Below are 20,806 nucleotides of genomic sequence, written 5' to 3'. Positions count from 1 at the left end.
ACTTTTTACGAGAAACAATACAACAATAATTCTTATTCAATTAAGTATCTTAAATACATTGTGTATTGAATATAGATCAATATGGCCCTTTACAGAATGTAATTTAAATAAATATTTTCGAAGATATTACAAATTTAAAATGCAGGGACATAGCGGTTGCGACAGTACCGGCGGAGGGCTGGCGGCGCTATTTAGTATTAGTATTGCTCAGGGTCGCTAGTTCATTTATAAATGATAGAGTTCTGAGGTAAAAACATAAAAAAATACAACCGAATTGAGAATTTCCTTCTTTTTTTAAATCGGTTGAAAAATAAATACCTGGAAGTACCTACTTAGGATAGAAAATACGCACTGTGAATTTACACCGCGCCATTGCTTGAAAATTTAATTTTCCAATTAGGTACTTCACACGATGAATGCGATTTGCATACTTTCAGTACACAAGCCATGTCAATTAAATTTTTTTTAATGGATGATAATGGAATGGCAACCCCGCCTGTGCTAACGGTATGCGTTGGCAGGGCACCAGTGAGGAATGATCGGTGAAAATGAAAAAGCAGGTCAATTAGCTCATCGTGATAAATATATCTGGAATTCAGCACGATAGTTTCCAGCGGGAACTACGTGAAGGTCGACCTGACAGTGTATATTGCTAGCAATATGACTGGTAGTCCGCATTTCTGACAATCCCTTCCTCCTCCCGTCTATTATATATAAGTACATCTTGCAATTTACGATATACAATGAAAATTCAATTTTTTAGTTTAAATAAGTGAAAAGGTCAGAAAAGCCTAGGGTTTTAACGGCATTTTGCGCACACGTACACAATATTTATTTAATATATTATTGTGCACACGTATGTTCATGGACAGTTTCCGTAAAAAAATCTAACTGTCTCAGAGCAAGTAATCACTTTTGCGTCAACTCAGTAACTCAGGCGTCACTGCGCTGTCCCATTGAGTTTGTGCCAAGATTTTGAAAGAACTCAAGAATGAACAAGTTCATTCAAGATTGTACATATATAGCAAAACAAGATAACTTGTTTTGCTATATATGTTATATATTATTGCATTTATATATACCGCCTATACAGAGGGCCTATCACGAAATATTTTCTGAAATTTCGGAGACGTACGAAACAGAAATTTGATGTTAATATTACATAATCCATGTCGTTTAAAATTATTAAAAATGTTAAAATATCGTTCCCCTGACCTATTAGGATAGGATTTATGATGAACGAAATGTTAAGCTCCATTTACTGGTTGATATCGGTACGAACAAAAACCACGAAATTGAGCCCGAAAATTCGGAATTTTATTTCATGGTAGACAACCAGTTTACAAGTAGGGGGGGAGGGATTGTTAGTAAAGGAGAGGTTAGTCCCCTTTGCTATCAATATACCCCATCAGGTCGACCTCCACGCGGTTCCCTCTGGAAACCATCTTGATTAATTTATCGTTGAATTCGTCACAATGGGCTAACTGACCCGCCTGCGCTAACGGTATACGCTGGCCTTTTGCCAGCGTATACAGTTAGCGCAGGCGGGGTTACCATTCCATTATCATCCATTGAAAAAAAAAAAACAAAACCAGTTTACAAGTATCAATTGATCAACCACATTTCTTCAAGCCCACAGCCCTTTTCAGTTTTTTAACAATTTCCCGATACTACACTCTATAGACATAGTCTCTCTAATTTGTGCAGCGCTTTACACAAACTCATTTTTAAAAAATTTACACATCCAGCGCAGGGAAGTGAATTGGCGCAACATAGAGCAGTGTAGTATGTAAAGTATCCTCCTTATGTCATTGGCTCATTATGTCTGCCGAGCTTGAATAAATACCAAAATCTCCTATTAGACTTCCCTACTATATAGTTAAAAGCTCCGTTCTTTATTCTAGGGGACCAAATAATTTTAGAATGTACACGGCCCACCCAATCTTTCTATAATATTAATTGTTTTTTTCAATTATAGTTCAATTGGCCAATTACACAATTCATATATATTCGATTCTGTTAATGCAAAAGTGAATAATCAAGTTCGACGCATTGTTTATATGTTGGATGCGTTTTTATATGGATTTTTGCATTCCATCAATTCAAAAATGTTGCTATGAAGCAAGCATATGTAATATGACCTTAAAGCCAATTCCCAAGAACAAGGAATAGCCAATTAATCGTAATAAAAATCCGACACAATGACAGTGGCTGTCATTGTCATTATTGACTTGTCTAATCTGTATTCATTTTCCTTACATTCATTCAATTAAATCAACAACAAACAGCCAATAAAGTAATATATATTATTTAAATAATAAAAAATCCAGTTCCGTATACAGTTTTTTTTTTTGCTAATATTATACGTTACTTCAGTAACTTTTTCCCATATCTTTAGTTCATTTTATAAGTGCACCTCTGTCAAAAGTCATCTTTCATATTTTTCATTATTATTTACTAACAATATCATAAAATGAGTAAATCTAGCAAACGGCGTTATTCTTCGGATTCTGGAAGTGCTGAAGAAAATCGTTTAAAAGATATTAAAGAACGTGATGAGTTTGCAAAAAGGCTAAAGAAACGAGATGAGGAAAAGGTAAAAAAAGTAAACGAATCATCCAGCAAAAAATCATATGAAGAGGCCGCGAAAAGATTAAAACTTGAAACAGAAGACAGGGATAAAATATTACCAAAATTGCGTATCCAGTCGCGACGCAAGTATTTAGGAAAAAGAAAAGAAGATAAGGTTATAGAACTAGAAGCAGATATAGCTGATGATGAATATTTATTTGATGAGAGCATGTAAGAAATTTTACAAATAATTAAAAATAACTATTAATTTACGCTAGGTTCTATATCAACAATTCCCAGTGCTTTTGTAGAAAATGCCCAGGGTTTCACAATTTTATTATGCAATATCTTTACATTAAAAGTTAAAATAAAGAATAGTGTTTAGCTTTTAAAATATTTTGGATATAAATTTTACACCCTTTTTAAATTACATAAAATAAAAGATTTGGTGGGTGCTTCATTATCTTAAAAGTTTAGGAAACCCTTATATATATCCTAATAAAAAAACATTCAATATCAGTGTTTTAATTCTTAAAAATAACTTTTGAGTGAAAACTTTTTATTGCTTATAAAAATATATCATAATTAATACATTTTCTTAAATTTTTTTGCACTTAAATTTTTTTGTGACTTGGGGATACAAGATTCCCATTCGTCTCTATAGGGTTTTTTACAAATCCCTTCTATCCTCAAATGAGATAACTGAGAATCCCCTTGTCTCACCCTCCTCATCATAAACTAATTCAGGGTAAACCCTTAATAATTTTTTTTTAATACTTTTTACCTATCACATTATTTATGTGATCAAAATATTTTAATTTATCATTTCCTTCTCCATCTCAAATATATTTATACTTAATTTCGAGATAATTTATTGTTGATCCCCAAAGGCACCAGGAAGTTAGTAATGATTGTTGTATTAATGGGTAATATGATTCTGCTTAATTAATATTATAAGACTGGCATAATACATGAGGTACTTAATACATATATTAAGAGATGTCTGTAAGAATTTGTGCTCAACTCTATGCATACCCATAGAGACAACAACTCGGAGTACTTATCACTCACTTAATTTCAGTTTAACAGAAAGAGAGAAAAGAGAACGAGAACATAAAAAGACAATACTACAATTAGCTAAAGAACATGAAAAAGCTCGTGAATTGGAAAATGTGCAGAGATATCATATGCCACGAGATTTAGGAAAAGGGGAAAAAGGTAATAGTTTAACAGTTTAAAAAGTTAGATCATATAATAATGTTTCTCAGTTAAATATTTCAAATAATAATTAAAATAATATCTAAAATAATAATAATAATAATAAGCTTGATTTTATTCTTCAAATTAATTTAAACCAATAAAAACTTATAAAAATAAATACAATAATATATATAATAAAAAAAACTTATTATCATATCCATATGGAATAGATTATTTTATAAGAAGATAATATGCTTCATATTAAACAAATATAATCTATAGTAACATTATCCCTTTTGATTAATGTTAAATTCATTTAGTTGAGGGACATATATGTATGGCTAATACATACAAATGATATCGTTAGTATATGTGTTAACATTTTGAGTGCTTCTGCTTCATGTTCATTCATCTATTTTGCCCATTCATTGGTCATAATTTAATAATTCTAATTACTTACAGGAGAATATATAGAAGTTGATGAAAATGAAAAGTTACCACATTCTGAGCAAAGAAAATGGGAACAAGAACAAATCAAATCAGCATTTTTCAAATTTGGAGCAAAAGATGCAAAATCACAAGATGAGTATGAATTACTACTGGATGAGCAAATTGATTTTATACAAGCTTTGCAATTGGAAGGTATTAAAGACCAAGAAGAAGAAAAAGAGAAATCTGAATATCAAAAAATTCGAATGACTATTGAAGAAACAAAAAAATCTTTACCTGTTTATCCATTCCGAGAATCTTTAATAGAAGCTATAAAAAAATATCAGATATTAATTGTAGAAGGTGAAACAGGTTCTGGTAAAACAACTCAAATTCCCCAGTACCTTCATGAAGCTGGTTTTACAAAAGATGGCAAAAAAATTGGTTGTACACAACCAAGGAGAGTCGCTGCCATGTCAGTAGCAGCAAGAGTAGCCCAAGAAATGAATGTCAAACTTGGTAATGAAGTTGGTTACAGCATACGATTTGAAGACTGTACATCTGATAGAACTGTTATAAAATATATGACAGATGGAACATTACATAGAGAGTTCTTATCAGAACCAGATCTGGCATCTTATACTGTTATGATTATAGATGAGGCTCATGAGCGTACACTACATACAGATATACTATTTGGACTTGTTAAAGACATAACTAGATTTAGACCTGATTTAAAGCTACTTATTTCCAGTGCAACATTAGATGCAGAAAAATTTTCCAATTTCTTTGATGATGCACCTATTTTCAGAATTCCTGGGCGAAGATTTCCTGTAGATATCTACTATACTAAAGCTCCCGAAGCAGATTATGTTGATGCCAGTGTAGTATCAGTTTTACAGATACATGCTACACAGCCCCTTGGTGATATATTGGTATTTCTTACAGGTCAGGAAGAAATAGAAACTTGTGTAGAAATGTTACAAGAAAGAACAAAAAGAATAGGTAAAAAATTAAGAGAATTAATAATATTGCCAGTGTATGCTAACTTGCCTAGTGATATGCAAGCTAAAATCTTTGAACCTACTCCTGAAGGAGCTCGCAAAGTTGTTTTAGCAACAAATATTGCTGAGACATCATTGACTATAGATAATATTATTTATGTAATTGATCCAGGCTTTGCAAAGCAAAATAACTTCAATTCAAAAACAGGTATGGAGAGTCTAATGGTAGTTCCAATTTCTAAAGCTTCAGCTAACCAAAGAGCAGGTAGAGCAGGAAGAGTAGCGCCAGGAAAATGTTTCCGACTATATACAGCTTGGGCATATAAGTATGAACTTGAAGATAATACTGTCCCAGAAATACAAAGGATAAATTTAGGAAACGCTGTTCTTACTTTAAAAGCATTAGGAATCAATGATCTTATTCATTTCGATTTTTTAGACCCCCCTCCACATGAGACTTTAGTTCTAGCTTTGGAACAATTGTATGCACTTGGTGCTCTTAATCACCATGGCGAACTAACTAAAGCTGGTAGACGTATGGCAGAATTTCCTACTGATCCTATGTTAGCTAAGATGCTATTAGCTAGTGAAAAGTAAGTATTCAAATTAAATTTGATAAATATTTATGCATTTCTGGCATGATTATTCTATACTGTGTATATATACTTCTAACTATACATATATAAAAAAATAATTTTGCAGAAATCTTAACAAATTATTGAATTTTACAGATACAAATGTTCAGAAGAAATTGTCACAATTGCTGCTATGTTGTCAGTAAACAGTTCAGTTTTCTACCGACCAAAAGATAAGATAATTCATGCAGATACTGCAAGAAAAAACTTTTTTCATCGCAATGGTGATCATTTAACGTTAATGAATGTTTACAACCAATGGGTAGATTCTGATTACTCAGTTCAATGGTGCTATGAGAATTTCATTCAATATAGATCTATGAAACGGGCTCGCGATGTTCGCGAACAACTAGCTGGACTCATGGAGAGAGTTGAAATTGATATGGTGTCCAGTATTGCTGAGGATTCAAATATACGAAAAGCTATTACTGCAGGATATTTCTACCATATTGCCAAATTTTCCAAAGGTGGACACTATAAAACTGTCAAACATAACCAAGTAAGTCTTAATATATATACTGTATAGTGCCTTTTACTATTTAGTGGCTGTTAAATTATCACTTTGTGTGGATGTATCAAGCTGTGTAATCCTTGCATAGAATTGGCCACCTGTTTCTTTCTCGTGGGTGTTGTAAGAGGTGACTAAAGTAATGTAAATTGTACTCTTTTCCGTGCTTAGCCTCTCATTTGAGCCGTTGTGCATATGAAAAAAAAGACTAAGGTAATTTAACGGTCAAGGAGTGGGCAGATGTGTCCCTCTTAAAATACCACCAAAGCCTAATTGCAGTTTGCAACTCTCCTGACAAATGTGACGTCTATTTACAAAAGCAATCAATAGGAAGGCCTAAATTCAGCAATGTATAGTTAATGGCTGATATAATAATAATAAAAAATAAATAAAAATTATCACGTAAAGCTAAATTTATGCATTCCTTATGTTTAAACTTCGAAGAAGTGGTTACTCTTACTAAATGTCCGTATACTCATACTTCTTTACAACATCTTACATTATCTATACATTTTTTTGTTAACTTTGTGAGCTTGTTGAATATTTGTATTTCAGAAATGAACCACTTTATTCACAAACATGACTACTTTTAAAAACACCTTCACATAATACTTTTTTTAAGAATTCCAACACAGTTACATCCATCAATAATGGAACAGTTTACCATTCAAAATTAGGGAATTGCTAAGAAAGGCATTGAAATGTCAACTCAAGATTACTTATATATTTTGTTTGTATCAGACTCCTACAGAGACATTTAGCTAACTGATATTTTGTATTACAATTTACAGACAGTAATGATTCATCCAAATAGTGCTCTATTTGAAGAATTACCACGCTGGGTAATATACCATGAGCTAGTGTTCACCTCCAAAGAATTTATGAGACAAGTCACAGAAATAGAAAGCAAATGGCTGCTAGAAGTTGCACCTCATTACTACAAGTCTAAGGAATTAGAAGATTCAACCAATAAAAAAATGCCTAAAACTATGGGAAAAGCTTCAAATACACAATAAAAAATTAAATATTTACATAAACTAACATTTATTATTAACACAATCATCTCTTTGAAGATATATTATAATAATTCAAAATAAATATCACTTGTAAATACCATGAAAATAAGCCTAGGTAATTATTACACATCCTAATACACTGTTACTGGTTTTCAACTATCTGCTTCTGCCACTTATATGAATAATGCTCTTAATGTGGTCACAGCCAATATTTTTTAAAATAAAATATAATTTAATAAGCAATTGAACAATATTTCTTCATTTTTAAATATAATCTCTAAAAGTCAGATACTCTTCCTTTTCTCTCCCAATCGCCATATCTAGTTGGTTCTGGTCCTCTTGGGCCACCTACTTCTCCAGTCTTCGGATTTGTATTATTTGGAAAAGGTGGCAAAGGATCCTCTTTTTGTGCTGGATGCATAAATGGCTGTTCACCAAGATCATTAATAGGTGTAGTTTCTCTCAATTTTTTTCGAAATTCAGCAATTCTTTGAGATTCCTTTTTTGGATTATCACTATTCTCATCCTTGTAAGATTTAGAATCATTTGAATATCCAAGTGATTGAGAATTGGTTACTAAAAACCCTAAAAGTACAAATTTATATATAAAGAATATAGCACTTATCTACTCATAATACATGGTGTACCAAGTACTAACAAGTATACAATAGCATCGAAAACTTAGAATTCTACTTAGTACTTCATTAATTAATAACAAATATAAATTGTCTTAAATAAATTTTGTTGAAGTCCTATTATGAGTAGTTCCCATCCTCTTTTTTATTAATTAAAAATAGATATTATTTACACCTAACGCTATATGCTTGGGGGGAAAAGGAATTGTTAGTAATGGGACTAGAGGCCCCATTGCTAACAATATACCTTTTCAGGTTGACCAACACGGGGCTCCCCCTGGAAACCATTGTGGTTAATTTTGGTGGAATTCGTCACGATGGGCTAACTGACCTGCTTTCATCGTCATCTATCATCCATCCGTCGCTGGTGCCCCTGCCAGCGTATATAGTACAGGCGGAATGGAGAAAAGGGACCCCTTTCCCCCCTATCTTTAACTATTATTTATAAGTACTATTATAAATAAGTTTAAGTCTAGTGAAGACAATATTATGAATGTATTAAACTATTTTGTGATCATGATCATATTCATAAATACTCATGTACAAAAAAATTACCTTGAGAAAAGATGTTACGCAAAATATTTGGAAAGCGTAAATGCAACATTTTTAATTGCGTTATATGTAAGTCTTAAATATAATAACTATATTATGTATTGTATTTAAATAGGTAGCTTTCTAAATATTTTCATGTAACTGATTATATATTTCTAGACACTAACTCTAATGTCAATAATTCAAAATATTACTCTATACCTATAAGAACCGTCATATACGTGAGAAAAAAAAAACAAACCAAACTTATTACAACTTCCTTTTCTCACATCAATTTTATTCCTATTAACCCATCCTGAATCCTCTAATCTAAATTCCTTAGGTTCCTTTTATTTCTCATAAAAACATTTAAATATAACTAATACCCAAGAACAAGAAATTACATAGAAGGAATAATAAAAATTTTAAATCATATGGTTGCTTCCTTTCTTCTTATGCAAATATAGTTAGTAAGAAGAAGATGAAAGATCATCAGTTGCTGTGTTTCTCAATTCATAGCAGTTTAGTGTATAAAAAATGTTTGATATGCCAAATGTATCAGTCAATGAAAAATTTTACATTACTAGTTATATATTCGACACAGTTTATGTAGAAAGAATGCAAGCATCATCTATCACCCTTGACTGGTGCTCCGCCAGTATATCCCGTTAGCGCAAGCGGAGTTACCATTCCATTTTCACCCATAAAAAAAAAACTAACACTAATACATTATTAGGGTTGCCATTTTTATTTATTTTCAAACCTTAAATAAATCATCATTTATCATGGTTTTAAATGTACCTAACAAAACAAAATCTTATTACAGTTTATTATACACTCGCGAGCAACCAAATCGACTCAACCCTTGACGGCGCAAATATGCATTGATTTTACTAAAACGACAAATGTCAATTATAAAAATGATATGTCATTCAAAAGCTGAAGAATTATGCTTTCTTTTAATATGAATACCCTTAAAAAAAACTTAAGTGCTGATTTAATGACGCATTTTAATTGGGCGTCAGGGAAAATAAAAAAAATTGCTCCATAAGGTATCCACGAGTTGCGCTACCTGCCCCGCTATAAAACCCGCCCACACCCGATTTACCTTATCAGTCGCTTATCACAAATTATCCGATACACCTTTTGGACAAATTCTTTAAAAATAAAGTTAATAATTATTAAAGTGGAGAACAGAAAGCGATATTAAAATATTAAAATACGTATAATAAGCAGAATAAAATGTTACAATCAACAAGATGCTTAGCAACGAACATTGTCATCGATAGACACAGATAATTAGGTCGTATATCTAATCTCATCTCTTTGATCCCGATACTATTTATAGCTGCTGCTAATTCCAATGCGTGAGGACAGTTCTTCTAATCTTGGTCTGTAGAGTGGCTTCGTGAACATATCGGCTAATTGATGTTCCGATGAGACATGCTTCACTAATAGATGCCCGTCCTTTACACATTCCCTGACATAAAAATGCTTGCGCTTGATATGCTTTGTCCTTTTATGATATTCATATGCAGGGTTGTGAGCTAATTTTATTGCAGATTCATTGTCCACATAGAGAACTGGTTGCTTGTCTAGCTCCGTTAATTCAGATAGTAACTCTTTTAGCCAAATAATTTCCTGTGTTGCTTCACTAGCAGCTATAAGTTCATCTGTCGAAGATAAGGCTACTATTCCTTGTTTTTGACTTTTCCAACTAAAATATTATTCCTGTAGAGTGACAAGTTTCTTGATCAATAAGCATCACTGTAACAATTTAAATTTCTGTGATATCAGTCTTAAATATTAATCTACTGATCCTTTCAGGTAGCGAAGTATTCTTTTTACTCCAATAACATCCCGTTTCGTTGGTTTTCTCTAAATTTCTGGAGGCAACATCACTGCGTAACTGATATCTGGTCTTGTCCCTACCATTAAATATGACAGTGCTCCAACTGCCTGGCGATAAGGAAATTCGCTTTCATCTAGAGACGTATCTTGACTATTTTCTTTTATTATTGGTGTTAAAGCCGGTTTGCAGTCAGACATGCGAAATTTTTCTAGTAATTTCTTTGTATAGGCTTTCTGACTTAATGTTATATATCCATCATTAGATCTTTCTAGTTCGAGTCCTCTCAAAATAACTTTTTTGTCGTAATCTTAAAGCGTTTTTGTAACTCTTCAAGAAATTTCTTTCCTTCTTTCTCTGATGTTGACGCTACCAATCCATCATCAACATATAATCCAATAATCACTTTCGACAGGCCATTCTTTCTGATGTATAAACAAGGATCAGACTGGCTTTGTATGAATTTAGAATTTATTAAAAACTCATGTATACAAGTATTCCAGCAACGTATATATAAGTCCATATAGGCTTCTTTTCAAACGGCAGACCCTATTTGTACCATCGTTATAACCTTCAGGTTGTTTTATAAATATTTTTTCTTCAACTGATCCGTTGAGGAATGCTGTGGATACGTCGAATTGACAAAGAGATAAATTTTCTTTTGCAGCTACTCCTAGCATTGCTCTAATTGTACTCAAGCGGACAACTGGGCTAAATGTCTTATCATAATCCACACCATTTTTGTGAAAAACCTTTTACAACTAACCTATTTATATCGATCAATACTTCCATCAGGATTCGTTTTTTTTTATAAATTAAAAAAGATTTTATTTACTACCTTTAGGTAGCTCCATATCCCAGGTTTGGTTCTCTTCTAGAGAAGTCATTTCACTCAGCATCGCTTCAAGCCATTTCTTTTTATCTTTACTTTTCATTGCTTCATTGTACGTTTCAGGTTCTTTTTGTGAGTTCATTACCTCTTCAGAAGCAGTCATCACAAAGTCGTCAAATCTTGTAGGCGCTCGTAAATAATTACGATTTCGAAGTGACCGTTTAACTTCTGATTGAACTTCTTCATGTGTCTCTTCATCATTTGTTTCAGCTTGGCTTTCCGAAGGTCTTGTTTCTTCTACCAGCTCGATATTTCTTTCATCATCTGTCTCAAAATCATTGTTAATCGATTCATATTCGCTTTCAGTTTCATTTGGGTCAATGTTCTCTTCATTGATTATAGTTTGTTTTTTATCTCTCTCTTCTAATTTCTCAATATTATCAAAGAGCAGATCTACATAACCAGTTGTAATTTATTTGCTGATTTATTTGAATTAAAGTTTTCTTTATAGAAAAATTTATCAACAAATTTACATCTTTTGAAATCATAATTTTACCTTTTGTAGGTACCCAAATTTTAAAAGCTTTTGATCGTTCAGAATATCCTGCAAACATACCAGGAATGGCTTTTGTTTCAAATTTGTTTCTGTTTTGTTTATTTTTGAGAAGCATGTACGCTTTTATTCGAATACATTAAAATGATTTAAAGACGGTTTTCTTCCGACCCATTTTTCAAACGGTGTCAAGTTGTCAATACTTTTATTTATACTTCTATTCGAAATGTATAATATAGCTTCACCCCATAGAGTCATCGGTGCTCCAGATTCTATCATTAAACATCTAGCTTTTTCTAAATATTTTTCTTTCAGCTATACCATTTTGGTGAGGAGTTATATATTAATCGTCTTGTTATACCATTCTTCTTTAAAAAATTTCAAAATCATTATTACAGTACTCTAAGCCATTGTCTGACTGAAGACATTTTATTTTATTGCCAGTATAATTTTCCATCTCATATTTAAATTACATAAAGTTGTATAATACTTCACTTTTCTTTTTGATACAATATACACGACTATATTACCGAGTAAGATCATCGATGAAAGTAACAAAGTATTTGTTACCTGCATAAGTTTCAGACTTCATCTCTCCACAAACGTCCGAATGTATGATTTCTAATCGTTGTGTAGTACGAAACAGTATTAGCTTTAGATGGTAGTCTTTTTATTTTGGCTTGAATACAAATTTCACAATCTCCAAGTTTCTCGTTTAAACCAAATTCTAAACCTTTTAGGCTTTTATTTCTTAAAGCAAACTTCATGTCATTTTCATTCATATGACCAAGTTTCCTGTGCCAGTGATGAATTTTGCTTTGATCTGTGTAATGACATGTTTGAGATTTATTTAGTTTGGCATCAACATAGTATAAACCATCGGCTTTTCTATGTGCTTTCAAAATCACACCTTCATCTTTGTGAGTAACTACTGCCTTATTTTTTGTAAAGAACAGTACACCCATTTTCGGTAATCTTACCAACAGATAAAAGATTCAGTGACAAATCTGGTACATATAATGTGTCACATAATTTAATTTCTCCTTTCTTTTCAGGTTCATTTAACTGTAAACATACTAAACCTTGTCCTTTTATTTCAGCAGCACCATCGTCAGACGCTAATTTTAACGTTTTGCAAGTGTTTTCTAAATTTTGAAATATATTTCTTTCATAAGACATATGTGAAGTGCATCCGCTATCTATGATCCATTCATTTTTGTTTTCTTCCTTAGATACATATAGACAAAAATGTTATTTTTATTTACGTCTTTGCTATCATGACTTGATTTTATATTCGTCTTATTTTTGTAGTATGATGACTTCTTTTTACAGTTTTTAGTATTATGTCCTTTTTTCTTACATATCTTGCAAAAAATAATAAACTTCTTCATTTTGTGCTTGCATCTTGAGAGGATAAATGTTTTCTCGCTTCCGATTCTTCAATAATTTTGATCTTAAGATCCTCAGGTTTAGGTAACGTGTCTCTCGATTCTATCGCTACTCTAAAATTTTCATAGTCTGGCGGCAAGGTGTATAGCATCATAACTGAAAGTAGATCGTCATGAATACTTATATCCATTTGATTTAACTTTTCAACTATATCCATAAACTTATTTAAATGTTCACGTATATCATCGCCATTTTGTAATCTATAAATTAGTTGTTTTAATAGACTAGCCTTTCTTGCCGGACCTTTGCTCGAATATATATCATTGAGCTTTTGCCACATTTCATGTGCAGTTGCACATTTTTTTATTAGTTTAATTTCTGCTGCAGACATCAATAGAATGAGTTCTGACTGCGCTAGCAAGTCTTCTTCTTTAATTTTAGGATCCTCATATTCTATGTCTGGAGTTACTACGTATTTCCATAGCTTTTGTTTAACAAAGACTGCTTTTGCTTGTAAGGCCCAAGTATCATAGTTATCTTTATTTAATTGTTCTATTTTTCCATAGGAGGCTATTTTATATCGTTATTATTTGCTCTGCTACCATATTAAAGTGGAGAACAGAAAGCGATATTAAAATATTAAAATACGTATAATAAGCAGAATAAAATGTTACAATCAACAAGATGCTTAGCAACGAACATTGTCATCGATAGACACAGATAATTAGGTCGTACATCTCATACTCCTAACAATAATTATAGTCATATTTATGTTTAAAATTGAAGATTCCTTTAATAAAATGCTGTTTCCCAAACTTTGTTTTTGGCGGATGCACTTTGTGCCGTACCATAAGAAAGGAAAAAAAAAACTCTTTTGACAGTTGTGACAGTTCTTCAATATAATATACAGTTGTGACAGTTCTTCAATATAATATACTTTATTAATTATTACTTCCTACCTGAATTTGAATTTAAATATTTTAATTTATTATTTACTTCCAATTAACTTTAATGTCGTTAATTTTTAATAGAGAAATTTTATTTAAAACAATATTAATTAAACGTAGTAATAAATTGACTACCTTCAAAATGGCAAAAAGTTCTTTTGAATATGTTAAAATGTTTGAATTAGATGACACCTTATTACCCAATTCGTGGATTGTTGTAAGACTCGATGGAAAATGTTTTCATAAATTTTCTGAAGATCATGATTTTTCAAAACCCAATGATATAAGAGCTCTTAGATTAATGAATTATGCTGCATTTAGTGTATTTAAAGAATTTCATGATTTATTAATGGCATTTGGACAAAGTGATGAATATTCTTTCATATTTAAAAAGCATACGACTCTGTACAATCGTCGAGCATCTAAACTACTTACTACAATAAACAGCAAATTTTCTTCATCATATGTGTATTATTGGAGCAAATTTTTTGGCACATACAATCTAAAATATCCACCAACATTTGATGGCCGTATTATTTTGTATCCATCTGATGAAAACTTAATTGATTACATGAAATGGAGACAAGCAGATGTTCATATAAATAACTTATATAATACAACTTTTTGGAATCTTGTATTAAAAGGAAATATGAGCCCCACACAGGTTAGAATGTTGTACATCATTTTAAATAAGAGTTTTCTAAATCATCCTTAAAGAACTATGGCCAGTGGGTACCTTTAGAAACTCATAAATTTTCTTTATGAATGACCAATTGAAAAGAAAATATTTCCATTTCTAGTGTTCTTCTTTCCTGTTCAGTTCTTTATAAAATTATAAACTTATGTAAAAGTTTTTGTAAAAAAACCTTAATAGGTTTTTATAAATATTATTATTTATCAAATTTTTTTACTGTTTTACAGGCAGAAAAACGCTTATGTGGCACTGTCTCAGCTAACAAAAATGAAATATTATATAATGAGTTTCACATAAATTACAATAATGAACCTGATATTTATAAGAGAGGAACATTACTACTTAGAAAAATTATAAACAATCAAGATACAAATAAAACATATACAGTAATTGTGGATATTCATGATGACATGCTAAAAGAGATTTTCTGGAAAGAACATTCAACTTTATTAACAGTTAAACCATCAAAACAAAATTTTATACATATAGGTCCAATTACAGATATTATTGAAGAACAGCTAAAACTGAAAGAGCCATCAGAATAAAATAAATCTTTGACATAGTAATTCTTATTTTTCCATTTTTGTTGTTGAAAACATGTATAAAATTTAAACCTATTGATTTAGTGATAGAATTATTTTCATTAGTACTCACATCATCTCCGTCTCATTTCTTTTCATTATAATAATAACTTGTTTGCCACTTATCTAGGAAAAATGATCCAATAGAACCAAGAGACTAAAGAGACCATACTGAATATTGGAATCTATATCATCTGAAATCATAAAAACTACTGAGATCTCAGGGTTAAATTAATAATTTATATGATGACAATAGTTTTATAATTTTTATTAAGTTCTATTGAAGCAGACTATATGATTTATTTCATTAACATACCTACTCAGTTAAGTTTTATTAGCGGAACTGAAACATTTATTAAGATTGAAACAACTGGTCAATAAAATAAATTGTTGTATGAGAATAACTCCAAACAATAAACTTCTTATATTTGCTCAGAAATAAAATCTTACCATTTTCAATAATCTAAAAGGTAAAGATTTTAAATTCATTTTTCATTTTTATGGCTATGTTACGCGATTATGTCACCAAGTCTAAATTAATTTTGATAATTCTTTATGCAATTGATATGGTTCACTCTTATTTTCCCATGTTGTTTTTCTGTAAGGTGTAAAAATATTTATTGGCAAATTCAATTCTTTATTTATTCATTATTGCACCACACTTAAAGAATAATTCTATATATACTTATATATATATATATATATATAGTAGTTATATACAAATTATATAATTATTTTACACAATAACGAAACAGACAGAGCATAAAATGGATATGAGAAGGAAATGAGGAGTGGCTAGTCAACGTCAACGTGGAGGTCAACCTGACAGCGTATATAATACGCGTAATACGTGATTTTGCACATCATCGAGAAATACAAATGGTTCCTTAAGGTAATTGGGAGTAACTGGGTTGAAAAAGATAGAAAAAAGACGAGAAAGAATATGACAGTTACGACGAAAATTAATTGGGCAGCACTTGTGTTATAAACCAAAGTATGAAATATTGTCATATATTCCCAATCCATGTTTAGGTTTCTAGATGTTGGTTTTTTTTTTAGAACAAAATATATTTATACTACTAACACATTAAGCTGTATTAACTACGATAAAGAAAGATGTAGTACTCTTAACGAATGCTAACTGAACAATAATGTTATTGGGTAAATAATTTTTAGGCAAAAATTGCAATATAGATAACTAATTTTTATCCGCGACATCGTCTATAACATAGGTAAACTATATGGTTTGCCTATGTTCTTTTTCTTTGCAAATTGTATTTATATACCAAATTTCATGGTAACTATTGTCGAGTAATCTGCCAAGAAATAACAAACACTTTAATAACAATGATAATAAACATTTATTTTGTAAGCTCTAATAACACATAGAAAAGAAATCATAGTTTCCATTTTTACATTTATATTTCTGATATGGTAGTGTGTTAAAAGATGAAGAGTGGTCTGATTACTGTCAAGTTACTATTAGCTGTTTTGGCATTTTTGGTATACTAGAAAAATATGGAATGAAAATACTTCATAAGATACATAAATTATTTATTTACTGCATACATTTATATAATCTAAAATTACCTTCAATAAAATAGAACAATATTAATAGAACTAGATTTGTTACATTTCCATTATTTTTATTGATAACATTTAAATTTTATATTAATAATTGGAAATAATTATAATTTATATGTTCTCTAACAATAAATGTCTAATGGTAATATTTTTACTTGCCTGATTGACAATAATAAATCAATTTAATGCAAATCGATTTAACTTTCATTAAATAGGGAACAATACTCTCATCTTTACGTTTTTACTGGACTGGTTTATTAACGATCACCTCATTTCTGAAGTAGGCAGAGACACATTTTCATTACATTTACAGTTCCTAAAAAATATTGAATAGAGATATTGCATCCAATATTAAAAATTTACAGGAGCATAAATATTTATACAATAATTAATATTCTATACCTACACTTTATTAAATGATTTTAATATATTTTCATAAAATTTTAATGTTGAAAATAACATGATACTGCTGCTCTTAAAGCTGGTTAAAAACAATGTTCTAAATATTTTTATATGCAAGTTCATTCAAACAAATGACCAGTAGACATCTTATTTATACTTGTTATGTAATATATACAAAGAAATTGAATTAACGTTCATTTAGGTATATAGGTAGGTATACACAAACTTAAGAAAATTAAAATATGGGAATGTAATTGTCAATCTTGGTACGGTGTTTTTGGGCAACACACTCACTAATCCACACAATGTTACGGCATTCCTGTTCTTTCAGCTTTAGGTATGAATAGAAGACTCCAAAGTGGAATTGTTGTAGAAAGGCATGCACATTAAGGCTTACCTGAAAAAATATATATTTTAAATTATTTATCCATAAAATACACTTTTTTATCATATTACATTAGTTCACCAAACTTCATGACAGTTAGCAATAAACACATTCTTTAAAAGATAGTTAAAAAGTTACTACAGTAGTTTAAAATTAAATATCAATATACATATATATCTATAAAATCTCAAACATTCTTATAAAGATATACATACATATATATAGCAACAACTTAGTTTTTATGTCAGCTTTCTTCTGCTGAAGTGATTATTATAAATATTAAAATCAGGATTATATATTTAACTAAATAGAATAAAACATAAACTCAAGCTGCTACTTCAAGTATGTCACACTTTTATTAACCTTTTCAAAGTGGTTAAATTGGTACTGTTTCCAATTGATTACTTTTGGTTTAAGCACAGACCAGTCTAAAAGAAATGTTATCATAATTCTTAACTGAATTTGATTTAATTTTATTCTAATAAAATGTAGAGTATTGACAATGCACATAATACTGATACATCAGTCTACATATGATATCTTTCTTTATGAATGTAGTAATTCTCACCTCATGTTCAAAGAACTTGTCTTCCAACGTCTTATCGCCAACATTATTCCCAGCACCTTCAAACAAGGCTGAGTACTCCGCATAATACTCAGCCACTGCTTTAACCTGTTCATAGTCATCAGCACGTGCCAGTGCAGCCAGTCCATCCGGATTCAACTTACCACAGCGAGGGTAAAGCTTAGCACGATCATCTTTAGATAACTCGGTTCCAAATGAGTTGATAGTAATTATAATAGCACGACGATCAGCTTCAAACTAAAAGAATTTATATTATTTAAATAAAAAATTTGGATAATCTCTACACAATATACATTTTTTAACACAATTCTGGTTATTATGTTTTAAGAGTTATTAAAAGAAAATTTACTATTATAGCTAAAGGATATTTATTATTATACTTACAGCCAAAATTTCACACATGACATCAGCTGTAGTTCCTCCAATTTGTTTACAAAAATCATAAAAGGCTTCCAAGTAAGCTTTGTACAGAGTGTTGCGGATGATTTCAATGTTCATCTCATCCAAATCCTGCTCACTGATACAATCCACAAAGAATGGAGCCAATGGAGTGTCCACCAGCACAGCATTGTACAATTCTGCAGGGGTGGCAGCAACATGAATGGCTTCCATTTGTTCAAAGGAACCCAATGGGTGGCATTTGGGAATCAATTCCGAAATTGGTCTTTGGTGCAAAGTACCCGTAATCAGCAATATGATGTTATCAATCATGTAACTGTAAGTAATGAAGTCCAGGAATGTGGATAGTGGTTCCACAGAATGATTTCTAAGATGCTGGAATTCAATAACAAGTTTCTCGCGAAGTTTGTCATCGATAGTTGATACGGAAAGAGGACTGGGCTCATTGGCGAGGAAGGTCCCATAATCAGTACCTTGCAAATGAAGTTTCAAATCTGCAAACAATACATAAGTACAATTTTGTTTCTGAATATTAATTTAGAGATGAATTACACTATATACACCTTAAAGGAAGTAAAATATTATACAAAAACTACCTTCTAATGTTTCGCATTGGACCAAGTTCAAATAATCCGATTGCTTGAGAATTCCGCATTTGAACCCACGGCACAACCCTTCCAAATAACCAGCATCAATATTAAAAATACAACCCTTCATGGTATAAATTCCCTACCGTTTAAATAAACAATAATCATTCACCAAACTACAAACCACTATGAAGAAGTGGAAGGAACATCGATCATATGATCAATCAGTTAACCATAAACAAAATGTGTTACCATATGCTATTAAATGTGTAATTCTATTACTCATCCAATGTCTTTGCTCTATTCTATAAATAAATAGATTTCTAAACCTTAGATTGAACCTATAGCCTCGAATATGAAAAATATTTTTTATCTATCATTAAAACAAACCAAAATTGAGGACTTGGGCAGGGCCGTAAATCTATCACTTGAGGAAGGTACCATAGATATTCAAATAGAGGACATGGATAATGGGATCGATTCTGAGATACCAAGGACTAATTATATCAGCTATTAACTTGCCATTGCTGAATATAGGACTAGGTTATGGCCTCATTTAAAAAAAAAAAAACAAATATTAAAAGTTTTTATTTAAATATTATAGCAACTTATATGTTTTGATAAATTACGTAGTAATAAATAAAAATATAAATAAATATGTGTTCAGTGTGATATAATATAAAAAATAAACAAAATATTCAACTTCATTTTTAATAGCTTTAAACCGATGAGTAAAGAATTATTATATATCACCTTAAATTAACACCTTCATAAAATTGTCTTGCTATTAAAAACATCACTCGATTCTTATTATTCTTTTTCCTCTGATATTTAACGCAAACTTTATATATAAAAATAGTATTTAAAATTATGTATGAATAATTAATTAATTATATTTGTAGTATGCTGTTTCCCGTTAGAATGTCACCTTTTAAAATATAATTTTAATTATGTTATAGTTAATGTAATTTAAATAATGTTATGCAGCTATTTTTCTTATATACATAATATAATACATATATATTCTTTAGAATTGGAAAGGGTTTTTGTACTTTTTTGTAGTTTTAAGGCTGTTTGACTTGGCACAATGCTTCTATCGTTGAATGCGTCAAAGAAGAGTAACATACCTTGTCTGTCAAAAAAGATGATTTAAAATTGTAGTAGAGTAAAATAAAGTAACATAGGTTCTTGTTTTATTATCTATGATTTTTGTAAAGTTTGAAAATTTTATATAATTAACTATCTAGATTTTTATGGCATCTGTTAATGTCAATATTAATATTGAACGAAGGTATAAATAGTGGTACAACACTATTAAAGCACTTAATGTTAGCGAAACGCGAATCTGATTGGTTTTATTCGAATAATTAGTAATTAATAATATAATTATTCAACTACTAAATTAGTAATGTACTATTTCCGCATTGGAACGATTTTACTAATTAGTAACTAATTACAACAAAGTCCTTTCTCTGAATTTGTTTCTATA

The 20,806-nt window shown here is 30.6% G+C and overlaps 4 protein-coding genes across 5 annotated transcripts; 2 read left to right on the top strand and 2 right to left on the bottom strand.

Moving 5' to 3' along the window:
- The first annotated feature begins 2,237 nt into the window (after positions 1-2,237).
- On the top strand, positions 2,238-7,384 carry LOC113516839 (pre-mRNA-splicing factor ATP-dependent RNA helicase DHX16). The gene is made up of 5 exons (XM_026901314.3): positions 2,238-2,802; positions 3,653-3,789; positions 4,234-5,797; positions 5,936-6,338; positions 7,139-7,384. Exons 1-5 carry the CDS (start codon positions 2,474-2,476, stop codon positions 7,361-7,363), a joined length of 2,658 nt encoding a protein of 885 aa, XP_026757115.1. The 5' UTR covers positions 2,238-2,473; the 3' UTR covers positions 7,364-7,384.
- LOC113516840 (succinate dehydrogenase assembly factor 4, mitochondrial-like) lies at positions 7,373-8,888 on the bottom strand. Of its 2 annotated transcripts, none has more exons than XM_031907910.2 (2): positions 8,752-8,888; positions 7,373-7,948 (listed from the first exon to the last, which is right to left on the bottom strand). In XM_031907910.2, exons 1-2 carry the CDS (start codon positions 8,765-8,767, stop codon positions 7,641-7,643), a joined length of 324 nt encoding a protein of 107 aa, XP_031763770.1. In that variant the 5' UTR covers positions 8,768-8,888; the 3' UTR covers positions 7,373-7,640. The 2 variants fall into 2 exon arrangements, with proteins under 2 accessions (XP_031763770.1, XP_026757116.1); XM_026901315.3 differs by lacking the exon at positions 8,752-8,888 and adding an exon at positions 8,554-8,740.
- A 5,176-nt stretch (positions 8,889-14,064) lies between these two features.
- On the top strand, positions 14,065-15,365 carry LOC113516806 (probable tRNA(His) guanylyltransferase). The gene is made up of 2 exons (XM_026901280.3): positions 14,065-14,763; positions 15,021-15,365. The coding sequence occupies exons 1-2, from the start codon at positions 14,164-14,166 to the stop codon at positions 15,336-15,338; spliced, it is 918 nt and encodes a 305-aa protein (XP_026757081.2). The 5' UTR covers positions 14,065-14,163; the 3' UTR covers positions 15,339-15,365.
- Positions 15,366-16,911: 1,546 nt separating this feature from the next.
- Positions 16,912-19,545, bottom strand: LOC113517051 (V-type proton ATPase subunit d). The gene is made up of 4 exons (XM_026901571.3): positions 19,327-19,545; positions 18,716-19,224; positions 18,314-18,568; positions 16,912-17,757 (listed from the first exon to the last, which is right to left on the bottom strand). The coding sequence occupies exons 1-4, from the start codon at positions 19,445-19,447 to the stop codon at positions 17,596-17,598; spliced, it is 1,047 nt and encodes a 348-aa protein (XP_026757372.1). The 5' UTR covers positions 19,448-19,545; the 3' UTR covers positions 16,912-17,595.
- Positions 19,546-20,806: the final 1,261 nt, after the last annotated feature.

Source organism: Galleria mellonella, unplaced genomic scaffold (assembly GCF_026898425.1).
Source record: "Galleria mellonella isolate WM207_F2 unplaced genomic scaffold, CSIRO_AGI_GalMel_v1 utg143, whole genome shotgun sequence".
In the NCBI taxonomy this organism is placed as follows: domain Eukaryota; kingdom Metazoa; phylum Arthropoda; class Insecta; order Lepidoptera; family Pyralidae; genus Galleria; species Galleria mellonella.
The sequence above is the reverse complement of the archived record's forward strand: the minus strand, read 5'-3'. Positions and strand labels throughout refer to the sequence as shown.